The sequence below is a fragment of the Gadus morhua genome, chromosome 13 (genome assembly GCF_902167405.1).
Source record: "Gadus morhua chromosome 13, gadMor3.0, whole genome shotgun sequence".
NCBI lineage: Eukaryota > Metazoa > Chordata > Actinopteri > Gadiformes > Gadidae > Gadus > Gadus morhua.
Window position 1 is genome coordinate 6,123,844 of NC_044060.1, and position 11,959 is coordinate 6,135,802.

At 48.0% G+C, this 11,959-nt stretch overlaps 1 protein-coding gene across 1 annotated transcript; it reads right to left on the reverse strand.

Moving 5' to 3' along the window:
• Positions 1–181: 181 nt before the first annotated feature.
• On the reverse strand, positions 182–11,926 carry os9 (OS9 endoplasmic reticulum lectin). The gene is made up of 15 exons (XM_030375403.1): positions 11,732–11,926; positions 11,174–11,356; positions 10,612–10,675; positions 10,448–10,524; positions 8,933–9,031; positions 7,711–7,912; positions 7,327–7,485; positions 6,049–6,155; positions 5,825–5,888; positions 5,632–5,714; positions 5,006–5,236; positions 4,363–4,564; positions 2,650–2,817; positions 1,732–1,841; positions 182–1,525 (listed from the first exon to the last, which is right to left on the reverse strand). The coding sequence occupies exons 1-15, from the start codon at positions 11,879–11,881 to the stop codon at positions 1,388–1,390; spliced, it is 2,037 nt and encodes a 678-aa protein (XP_030231263.1). The 5' UTR covers positions 11,882–11,926; the 3' UTR covers positions 182–1,387.
• Positions 11,927–11,959: the final 33 nt, after the last annotated feature.

Sequence of the window (11,959 nt, forward strand, 5' to 3'; positions counted from 1 at the left end):
TGACCGCCTCCTCCAACTGGACCATCACATCACCATGGAGACCTGTGGACCTCCTCCACTGGACTGTCTCATCATCTCCAGAAAGGCGTTCCGTACAAAACATCGGCTCAGCCATGTTAGCCATCAACATTCAAATGGGATGGCCTCGGATATGTTTGTGTTCTCATGATAAGGTCCAACATTCTTAAATCGCAGCTTTATTCGTATTTATTTAAACGTATTAGCATGGTGTGCTAATATACAATGCAAAAAGCCAATTCAAAGATCTACAGCGCTTAATATCGAGGCAGCCCATTGGATGGATCCCTGAACAGCTCTTATGGACCTCTTCATGGTACGCCCAACAGCACATCATTACTGTCACATCATGTACACTTCCTGTATTCGTTATCCCACGACCAATCACAGACAATAGAACCGGGTTTGAGAAAATTTCAATTAAAAAGTGCCTTAGCCACATTTTTTACAATCAACATCAAAATTGTATTGTGATTTATATATTTGTACACCTAGCAAATAAGAAAGTATCCAAAAGTAAAAAAAAAAAAAAAAAGTATCAACAAGAATGGTATTTTGTATGCACCTCCTGCTCCCAGGTCCCGGCGACGCTGAGGCTGTGTCACGGAGGAAGGTCGTTCATAAAGGCGGCACTGAGCTACTGAGTCACTAAACATCTCCTTCCACTCCAGGTGGCCCCTCAGACACATGGGGCCCTCCACCTTCATGCGCGCTACACCCACATTAAAGGAGCAGTGTGTAGACTCTAGTGGCATCCAGAGAAACAGACTCGGCAGAAATGGAATATAATATTCTTAATTATGTTTTAATTAGTGCATAATCCCATGAAAATAATGAGCGTTGCCAAGAAACCCTTCCATCTAAATAGGGGAGGGTCCTCTTCCACAGAGCCGCCGTGTTGCCCAGAACAGACCTACGGCTGTGGACATGGACCTACAGGCACCTAACAGGCCAACGTATGTCTCCTACGTCCTCGGAGAGGGACGGGTGAATCAGTCGGTTGCAATCTGCAACCTCACCACTAGATGCCACTATATCCTACACACTGCCCCTTTAAAGTTGTTAAAACATTGAACTGAAGCATGTCTAAAAGCTACATTTCACACACACACATATTTTGCCCGTCAATTAGCTACCGGTTACAATTAACTCGCCCACTCTGTGAGAGGCACTCGTTGTGCAATGTGCATCTCGACCCCATGAAGACAAGACATGGTTCAGCATGTTGTGCGTTGCTATGCCTGGGAGGTTTAATAGCAACAGTTAAACAGCAGAGAGTTGTCCATTTAAAGTTCTTTCCGAGACAATCTGCTCGCAGTCTCCACAGGAGCTTTGGTTCACCGTCACAAAAGGTGAATAATGTCAGCGCTCAGAGGTCCACGTCGTCCGGGTCCGAGGGGCCGGAGGTCTGGGCCTCCTCCTGGGACTGCCCCCACGCAAACCTGTAGTTGTCCTCCAAATCCTGCTGCCTCTTCTGCTCCTTATACACCTCCTCTGTCCCCCCGGTCTGCAGGAGGAGGAGAACAAACAATCTGATAAACATACGAGTAATCATGAGGTAAATCTACTCAATAGACCATATATGCACAGAATTACAGAGTACAATGTGGTGGTTACGCCAGCTTATTGCAAAGTGTTCCTAGTTTCTAAGATAAGACCTCGGACCCAGGGGTTAAGAGGTTTGGAGTCACCACTGCTGCAGTCGGAGCTTACCAGCAGGTTGATGAGAAGCTCTCTGAAGGACTTTGTGTCCTCCTCTGTCAGCCACTGGTCCCCAGCCTGCTCTGCATTCTTTCGCGTCAAGATCTTCACCTCGATTTTCCCTACAACACGACGGAAGAGAAGAGGAGAAGAAGAGAAGAAGTCAGGGTCTCATGCTGAAGAGGGACGGATCAACTTGGAGAGCAACATGCATCTGTGGGGATCACTGTTAGAAACGCTGTAAAGACCTCATGTGGATGAGAAACAGATCTTTATGTTGTTAGAAAAGCTGTAAAGACCTCATGTGGGTGAGAAACAGATCACAAATGACTGCTATTTGTTTTTACACTTGGTGGGTTATCTGCCAAAGTTCTCATTTATGCAAATGTTTTCTCTGAGATTAAGGTATTATCAATCCCTTTGTGGTTTGTCAGCTAGTTAAACAGCTCGTTTGTCCGTTTAAACACGCATGGATTTAAGTTTGCATGTAACAACTCTGGCAGCACGTGCCAGGAAGCCTGAGAATGTTTGCTTAGGAGACCTCATTGAAAACAGAGGAGCTGGCAGGCGCTACGACGAGAAGAAGAAGAAGAAGAAGAAGAAGAAGAAGAAGAAGAAGAAGAAGAAGAAGAAGAAGAAGAAGAAGAAGAAGAAGAAGAAGAAGAAGAAGAAGAAGAAGAAGAAGAAGAAGGAGGAGGAGGAGGAGGAGGAGGAGGAGGAGGAGGAGGAGGAGGAGGAGGAGGAGGAGGAGGAGGAGGAGGAGGAGGAGGAGGAGGAGGAGGAGGAGGAGGAGGAGGAGGAGGAGGAGGAGGAGGAGGAGGAGGAGGAGGAGGAGGAGGAGGAGGAGGAGGAGGAGGAGGAGGAGGAGGAGGAGGAGGAGGAGGAGGAGGAGGAGGAGGAGGACAGAGACACGCCGTGGGGCCCTTGTACCTTCAGCCTTCAGTCCAGCCTTCTCCAGCTGCTCCTTCACCACGTCCTTGATGTGCTGCCACTGGGGGTCCCCTTCTCCCATCTCCTGAACTTTGACCTGCCCGCCCGGTGTGCTGCCCGTCTTGTACTTGGTGATCTTGATCTTCACCTGGTCGTCTGCCGCTTGGTCTGGGGGGGGGGGGCGAGACAAGAGGCACACCAACACCGGATCACGCCGAGCCACCCTTATCCTTCACACGATAATTGAGTGCTTTTTGCAGCAGAACATTTTACGTTTTTTTTTAATGGATGGATGAGGTCACAGAGTGTGGACGGGGATAGAGAGTTTCGATTAGGGATGTTAGCAGGTGACCGTTTGACCGACGGTTGACCGGATCAACGTTAACGTTTCACTTCACACAGAGATGATCAGATGAGGTGACTTATTGGAAGTTGGACAGACACCGCGTCTCTAGCCCACTGTTTAATTTCTCCTCAAGTCTCAATTATTCCCGCATGCGAGCGGCGGAGAATATGATCTCTAAATTATAGAGGGATTATAAACTAAACGCTATAAGACTACAGTTAGCCATCTCATTACAAGATCTTTTTGTGTGAAGTGAAAAACATTATCCCTAACACTAAATTTTTCCGTCTCCTCCAAACTAAAGCGGCGTCTCTTCGGAGCTGTCGTTTTCTTAAATGAGCCACGGCAATGTTTCAAATGAGCTCCTAACGCTGCCCTCTTCCGATTGGTCCCTGGTGAATCCCGCGGAGGGTCTCAACCAGGTCCGCGCCATCTCAGACCATTGTGGGCGTTCGAGCCCGCTCTCTACACACGGTCAACCTGCAGTAAGCATGCCTCGTGTTTCAATTCAAACACTGGTCGTGCTGCGGTTAGAGCCACTCTCACTCGGTGTGTGTGTGTGTGTGTGTGTGTGTGTGTGTGTGTGTGTGTGTGTGTGTGTGTGTGTGTGTGTGTGTGTGTGTGTGTGTGTTTTAATTGAGTGAGTCGGAGGCAGAAGGGGAGAGAGATAAGCAAAGTTACGAAATAGCAGCCAGCTGACGCGGCTCGAAATGGCTGTTTCAAATAGCACATTTTTATCTGATCGGTTAACCGGTTTCAACCGGTTAATGAGGCTCGGTTGTCGGTCAAGAATATTTTAAATTTTCGCCATCCCTAGTGTGGATGGGGATAGAGAGTGTGGATGGGGATAATAATAATAAATGAAATTTATATAGCGCTTAATATATATATATATATATATATATATATATATATATATATATATATATATATATATATATATATATATATATATATATATAGGATAGAGAGTGTGGATGGGGATAGAGAGTGTGGATGGGGATAGAGAGTGTGGATGGGGATAGAGAGTGTGGTTGGGGATAGAGAGTGTGGATGGGGATAGAGAGTGTGGATGGGGATAGAGAGTGTGGATGGGGATAGAGAGTGTGGATGGGGATAGAGAGTGTGGATGGGGATAGAGAGTGTGGATGGGGATAGAGAGTGTGGATGGGGATAGAGAGTGTGGATGGGGATAGAGAGTGTGGATGGGGATAGAGAGTGTGGATGGGGATGGAGAGTGTGGATGGGGATAGAGAGTGTGGATGGGGATAGAGAGTGTGGATGGGGATAGAGAGTGTGGATGGGGATAGAGAGTGTGGTTGGGGATAGAGAGTGTGGATGGGGGCAAGTCCGGGGGGGCCGGGTACCTGGCTGCTGGGGGGCGAGGCTGGGGCTGCCCCTGGCCGGGTCGCTGCCCCTCTGACCGCCGGCCAGCGGCTGCTCCGGGACCGGGGCGTCCTTGTCTTCGAGCCGGTCCAGGAGCTTGTCCAGGGTGGTCTCCAGGGTCTGCGTGGCCTGGGAGCGGTCGAACTCTCCCTTCAGCCCCTCCGTCTCCAGCTCCTGCTGGGCCTGACACACAGAGGAGGCACCGTGAGGTCAGCTGGGGACCCGACCTTCTGCCCGTGAGCAGGGCATTACGAGCACGCTGGTTTAGCAGGGTCAACAGCGAAGCACCGGCGAATGTGTCGCACGATTGGCTGAAAATGGTCTGCATGTATGGACTGCGTAAGGATTCATTGGTTGCTGAAGGACTTGATTAGCAACATTATTTGCGTTACTAGATAGGTGGCTATCAAGCAATTAATCATGAGTAAAAAGTAAAATAAAAAAATTGATTTAAGGATCGACTTGAAGTAAGAATGATTCTGGAGGACTGTAGAATAGGAGGAGGTAACAACACTGGAAATGGATGCCTGTGATTTTCTGAATGAGACGATGAAAGCACCAAGAACCAATCAGGTTCTTGGAGCCCAGAGGAAGATGCCGGTCTGGACGGTCTGCACGCGGTACCTCGTCGATGATGTTGTGGAACTCCTTCTGCATCTCCTCCTTGATCTCCTGGATCTGCTCCGAGGGCACCATGAGGCCGGCCGTCTCCTCCTCAAACTCCTTCAGGAGGCTCTCCTCCTCCACCTCCTCCTCCTCCTCCTCCTCATCATCCTTCTCCTGGTCGTCGTGGCGATCCTTGGCCCCGTCAGCCACCCGCTGCTCCGCCTCACTCCGGGCCTGGTTCCTCGCTTTCTAAAAGACAGGATGACCCTCATAATGACAACGGAATTTGGGATGAAGAACCGCACTGAACTGCTCCCGAGTCAAATCACCTAAGGTGGTTAACTCACCTAAACTGGATTAACTCACCTAAAAAGGGGATTAACTCACCTAAACTGGATTAACTCACCTGAGGTGGTTAACTCACCTAAAGGGGATTAACTCCCCTAAAGTGGATTAACTCACCTAAAATGGATTAACTCAGATTAACTAATCTAAAGTGTATTAAATCAGATTAAATAATCTAAAGTGGATTAAATCAGATCAACTCATCTAAAGTGGATTAACTCGTTGTAGGTGGATTAACTCATCTAAAGTGGATTCACTCACCTGAGGAACATTAACTCACTTTAAGAGGATGCGCTCACCTTTCTGTTGCTTTCTTTGAGGTGCTGCACAAACTGCATGAGGTCAGCGGGGTCCGTGATTATCTTGAAGTTGAATTTTTCATCTAAAGCAAGAAATGAAAACATTGAATGAAATTTTTCCTTATTGCCCGGGAGTGAAACATAATACACAATGATGATGATTGAATTGAAGCATGAATGATTAAAGCATTACAGTCTTCGTCTTCCTCCAAGACTTCGTTGTTTGACAGGGAATCGTCATCGTCTTCACCTGCTACCTGTGGACGAACAACAAATGTCCCTTTTTTTTCTTGAATGACCAGAATTACTGCGATGCCCTGATGTAATAAGTAATACAAGTATGATAATAATAATAATAAACATAATAATCCACATTATGATGTGACGATCTTCCTCCTCACTGCTACAGTCCTTCACCTTTAAGGTCGGATGTGAGGCCGCTTGTTTTGAACCTCCTGGTCTGGTCCCGCCCTCCTTGGACTCAGGATCCTCTTGTTCTTCTGGCCCCCCGTCCTCAGTCAGACCTGGAGAAGCATCCATCACAAAAAGATTTACTAAGGCTGTGTCCCAATTCAGGGGAGGCATCCTTCGAAGGACGCGGTCTATGAAGGTGTGGCCTTCGTAGACTGTGAAGGCCGGACTGAAGGCCGAACAAACGTTTTTAAATGAGACGGTCCGCCCTACGGAGCGTTTCAAGTTTGCGTAACAAGCCGTTAACACCCTTTACCTTGCGTGATGACGCGCCGCTCCTGTCACCTAGCAACCCTGACAGATCCGGTTCAAACCGGACGGCGGAGGAGAAATATGGAGCCGTTTCATATAACCCATTCCGAGATGTCCACTTTCACTGAGATGTCCACTTCTTACTTTATTCTTACTTTTATTTTATTGTATTTTATTTATAATTTTCTATTTTTTTATAATCTTATCTTCAATGCTTGTAATTTCTATTTGTACGGAGCCCCTGGAACGAAACAATTTCCCCCCGGGGATCAATGAAGTTTTCTTATTCTGATTCGGTTATATAATATTTATATAAAATATAACGTTCATTAGTTTAACGTTACATGGCTCGTATTAATGAAATTGAACTTTCACAATAAAGTTACAAATTTAAAATAGTCTCAACTTTATTTTAATAAAAAAAAATGTTTTTACATAGTTTTGTCATTGAATATGTAATTCGCTGCAACTGCCGTTGCTCTCTCTGACTGAAAAAAATCCAACACGCAATGAATCTTGGGCTGTGAAGGATACATCTGGTGTATCCTTCAAATCCGGGAAAAGAAGGCTGCATTTGTCGGCCGCATTTGAAGGAGCCTTCGAAATGGGACAGCCCTTGACGCGTCACAGTGACGCAATCGCCCTTCGAAGGATGCGTCCCCTGAATTGGGACACAGCCTAAGATCTTCTTATAAGCAGTCTAGCACAGCGTTCACAATGTACACATCCGTCATGACTTTGGATGGGGCGCTCTCGAAATGCATTGTGTGTCAATCCGTTCTGTCGGCTCAGTTGCCTGCGTCAAAAAAAGTTGAGAAATGTTCAACTTTTCAGGCATTCGACAGAACGTTCGGCCAATCAGATCGCGTGCCCCATACGTCAGACACGCCCCCCGTCGTCCGTTGACGGAAAAGTACAACGTGAACGCGGCCTAATGAAAGGCAGTGCATTTAAAACAGACAGCGGGGGTACCTTGTCCGTCGACCTCCGTGGGGTCCTGCTCCTCCGGGGGCGCGAGGGTCTCCTGGGGGGCCAGCGTCTCGGCCAACTCCCGTCCCACGCTGCCCGCCAGCATCTCGTCCAGGGTCCGCAGCTCCTCCGAGATCTGCTCCACCTTCCTCTTGGTGTCCGCTGCCGAGGGAGGCCGAGGCGGGCGAGAGGGGAGAGGGGAGACGTCAAGCGACGGGACCGGCGGGCAACCGCCTCACACGGAGGAGCCTCCCTCCCCTCACCCCCCACATGACCACGGGCAGGATTAGAAACTGGGTTCAGGACTGAGCCTATAGTACAGTACGCGCTGTACCCAGTGAGCACCCCCCCCCCCCCCCCCCCCCCACACTCCCCCCACCCACTCACAGACTTGGGCCTTGACGTAGCTCATGTACTGCTGGGCGCTCAGGGCGGGCTGGCACACGATGCCCTGGGGCCGGGCGCTGGAAGGCGGCATCAGGAAGGGGTGCTGGCAGGTGCGGCTGGTGTGGACGGTCAGCACGTAGCGGCAGGACTGGGGCTCGTCCACGCGGGCGATGTAGTCCCCGGCGGCCTCCTCGCACACGAACTGGGAACAGGGAGACAGCGGGGTGAAGGGGAGGCCTTCATGCAGGGCGAAGCACGGTCTGGTCGGATGGATACTGCGGACCGACAGAGCCCCACACTGACCGCGATGGACATGGGTCAGAGTGTGGATGGGGTCAGGGTGTGGATGGGGTTAGGGTGTGGATGGGGTCACAGTGTGGATGGGGTTAGAGTGTGGATGGGGTTAGGGTGTGGATGGGGTTAGTTTATAGATGGGTAGGGTAGCTCGATTATCAAAAAAAAAAATCATAATCACGATTCTTTTGGCCAATATTGAAATCACGATTATTCAAACGATTATTGTTGAATTTGAAAACATGATGCATTTATTCTGATGTATTTATTCAGCATGTCTCTCCCAAAAAACACTTTGTAACTGAGAACTTTAACCGAGAAATTTCGCCTTTGACCACAAAATGGTCAAAAAGAAAATGTTCAAATCGAAAATAATGTTCTGATATGTATCCAGCTGATCGTTTGACGCTAAAATCAAATTAGATGAATCGCCCATCCCTAATGGATGGGGTCACAGGGTTTGGATGGGGATGGAGAGTGTGGATGGGGATAGAGAGTGTGGATGGGGATAGAGTGTGTGGATGGGGATAGAGAGTGTGGATGGGGATAGAGAGTGTGGATGGGGATAGAGAGTGTGGATGGGGATAGAGAGTGTGGATGGGGATAGAGAGTGTGGATGGGGATAGAGATGGGGATAGAGAGTGTGGATGGGGATAGAGAGTGTGGATGGGGATAGAGAGTGTGGATGGGGATAGAGAGTGTGGATGGGGATAGAGAGTGTGGATGGGGATAGAGAGTGTGGATGGGGATAGAGAGTGTAGATGGGGATAGAGAGTGTGGATGGGGATAGAGAGTGTGGATGGGGATAGAGAGTGTGGATGGGGATAGAGAGTGTGGATGGGGATAGAGAGTGTGGATGGGGGTCAGACAGAGGCTGAGCTCTGTCATGCAGAGCGACGAGCAGTCACCTCCTGGATCCCACACTCACCCGGACTTCCGTCTCCCGCGGGGCTGCGTTCAGGTCGCAGCGGGAGCCGTTGACGTAGGTCTGGCTGTGGTAGCGCCGCAGACGGTGCTGCTTGGAGGCCTGGGGAGAAGAGCGGCTTGTTTGTCTACATGTGGACTTCAGACCAGGGTCCGCTCCTCGAGGGGAGGGTTCCAGTAGCACTCTGTGCTGTGCCGTAAGCGCTGATTTGCGCTTTCACAACCAACGCGCCGTGCCATACTGCACTCGCTACACACCTGCGCGTCATCAGGTAATGACACGACATAACGCGAGAATCCGGTTGGAAGGGGAATTAAAATCCCAGCCACACTGGGCTGCCGGGCCGAACCGAGCAAGACCAGTATAGAATATTGGGAAAATACCAGTCTGCATTGTGACAGATGGTTCCTCAGTGGAAAAGCCCCCCTAACCAAAACACTCTTTATATTATTCTTTGACAATAAAACATAAATGAATCGATAGAAGGTAAACGTATGGAAGCATATATGTAGCAAAATTCAAATAGCAATGCAATTTTGCAATTTAATAAGTCATTACATTATGCACTTGACAATTCATTATGCAATTGAATATTGTATTTTTGAAAGTTATTCACAGTATATTTTAATATGCAAAATGAAAATGAAATCCTCAATTCAATTTGAAAAAGTTATAACAATAAAAATATAATAACATTTTGGCACATTTTTTGAGTCCCTTCATTCAAATTGAAAAGCTATGGCGCCCCCGTGATTGCAATGCACTTCGCCACGCTCCGTGTGTTGCAAAATACAAATGACGTTTCAATCCTCAAAAAGGTTTGCAAAAGAATTTGCAAAGCGTATTGCAAAGGATTTTGCAAAAGATTCTGCAAAGCGTATCAGCGAATCGCATCTGGGTGGGAACTGTGTCACTTCCTCATCATTTCCTTGTTTGTGTTGGTACGTTTCTGCCATGGGTGTCAGCAATGGAGGAGATTGCCGCTACGCACCGATGCTTTGGCAGATGATGTGGAGAACAATCGTGTGAAAGACACAGATGCAGTTGATAGAGTGCGTGCTCTGGGAGATAGGATAGACGACAGGAGTATACTACTCCGACTCCGTAATCCGTAACTACGGAGACCCCTCGAGGGGGGCAATACGCTACCCAATCGATCTTATATGATGACTATTAACCTTTCAAATAGTGATGAAAATGAACTTCAAAAGCTTTTCAAATCTGATTTGGTGCTTCATTGGTCCTTAATGTGCAAAGTAATCATGGTGCAAGTAAATAAGGTGCAAAGTGATTCAGGAATTGATTTTGTTAGAGGAAAGTGTATTTCACACACCTATGAACGTTCCAGATGCTACAGTAAGAGACGTAAAGAATTGGAGTACAGAGTGAGAGGAGAAGAAGAAGAAGAAGTTCCCCAGTATTCTGCCAGAGCTGAACATTTCAGAACATGATGGTTCTAGAAATAGGAACCGAGAGCAGTCCGTCCGACCACTCAAAAACTATGTTTTTGTGTTTTACCTTCGCAGTTTCATTGCTCCAATCAAACTCAGACTCGTAGGTCCCCAGGAACAGGATGTCCCCTTTGATCTCTGTGTCTGTTGAGGGAGTACGAACGCAATAATAGATCACTAAAGGACCAAAATAGGATTTGAAAACAGAGATTGAAAATAGAAAGGCCTTACCTTCCAGATGGTATTGTCTGATGAACTTTCCATGACAGAACTCGTAGGTCCACCAGTCCTTTGTCTGTGGAACGGAGAGATAAATTCATAATGCAGACTCAATGTGGGACAAAGGGAACATAAGCTAGTTTCTACTGAACATTTGCAAAACGAAAGGTTCAATCTGTACAGAACACAGCTTAAATATGAGGAAGTGCTCCGATTAACTAGCACAATGCTATCTTAAAAGTGCTTGAATGTTCCAACACAATGTGACCAGCAATGGGACCAGCACTAGATTGATATGTTCAGGGGTTAACATCTGACACAGGTGAAAGATGCTTTACATATTGCCGGTGGGGAGGGTCAGGTCAAATAATACCTTCAATGTCCACCACTTCTTTCTTACACATTATTTGCATTCAAGTTTTCACAATATGTTAATTTGATGTTAATGTGCTGCAGGAACGACAACACAGAAGTTAGAACCCACTCCTGGCAGCCACTGACATTTGCATCAGGCTGGGCTCTGCCACCTATGTCAGAGGAGCAAAACCAAATAAGCTTCTCTAACCCGACCCACCTTGACCAGGCAGGGGGCCTGGTGCATTGGCTCCAGCAGCTCAGTGACCCCGGGGCCGGTGTAGCTCGGCGGCTCCGACTCGGACGCCGGATCCTGGTGGAAGCGAAGCGCCTGGGCCGGGAGGCGACACTCGTACAGCTGCTTGAACTTGTTGGAGACCATCATCACCTCATCGGGCTGGGTCTGCACAAAACAAAACACCACATTTAGAGAACCACGGTCTTATAACCTCGACGTAAATGTCAGTCATCGGACAAAACACGTCGTTCTGAACTCCAAAAGGACTGAAGTGACCCGAGCGGGGTCCTGAACAGCTGTCAGGCGGACTGTGATGACAACCCGTCATGTTTACTGCTGGTTTCACAGAATAGCTTGGACATCATCGGATCAGGAGGATTATATAAGGTTATAGAAGGTTATATACGCTTATCTCCATGGGGAGCTGTATCTCCTGCTCCCTCCGCGGTCCAGGTCATATCATGATGTATCAAAGACCTCACACAATAACACACTGATGTGAGGCTCTTGAGAGCCTCGGATCAGGAACTCCAGCCTCACCTGTCCCAGGACAACCGGATCGGGGAGGATCTGGATGCCGTATTTCATTTCATTTAACTCCTCTATGTTCAAAAAGCCAAAGATACAACAGGGATATAGACGTAGAAACACGTAAAAGACCCTCGACCAGCGACCCAGAGCAGCAGCCATGATTCCCTCACAGCTCCATCGGTCCGGAGATAACAGGAACGCAGCAACTGACACGCTCAACGAGGATTGGACGAGGCA

What these genes read in the sequence shown, in the direction of transcription:
- os9 (XM_030375403.1), bottom strand. Translation starts at nt 11,881, where the DNA reads ATGGCTGCTGCTCTGGGTCGCTGGTCGAGGGTCTTTTACGTGTTTCTA. An exon ending in CACGGAGGTCGACGGACAAG is followed by an intron (nt 6,156 to 7,326) that starts GTACCCCCGCTG and finishes ATGCTTCTCCAG; the next exon opens with GTCTGACTGAGGACGGGGGG. An exon ending in AGCTTCTCATCAACCTGCTG is followed by an intron (nt 1,526 to 1,731) that starts GTAAGCTCCGAC and finishes CTCCTCCTGCAG; the next exon opens with ACCGGGGGGACAGAGGAGGT.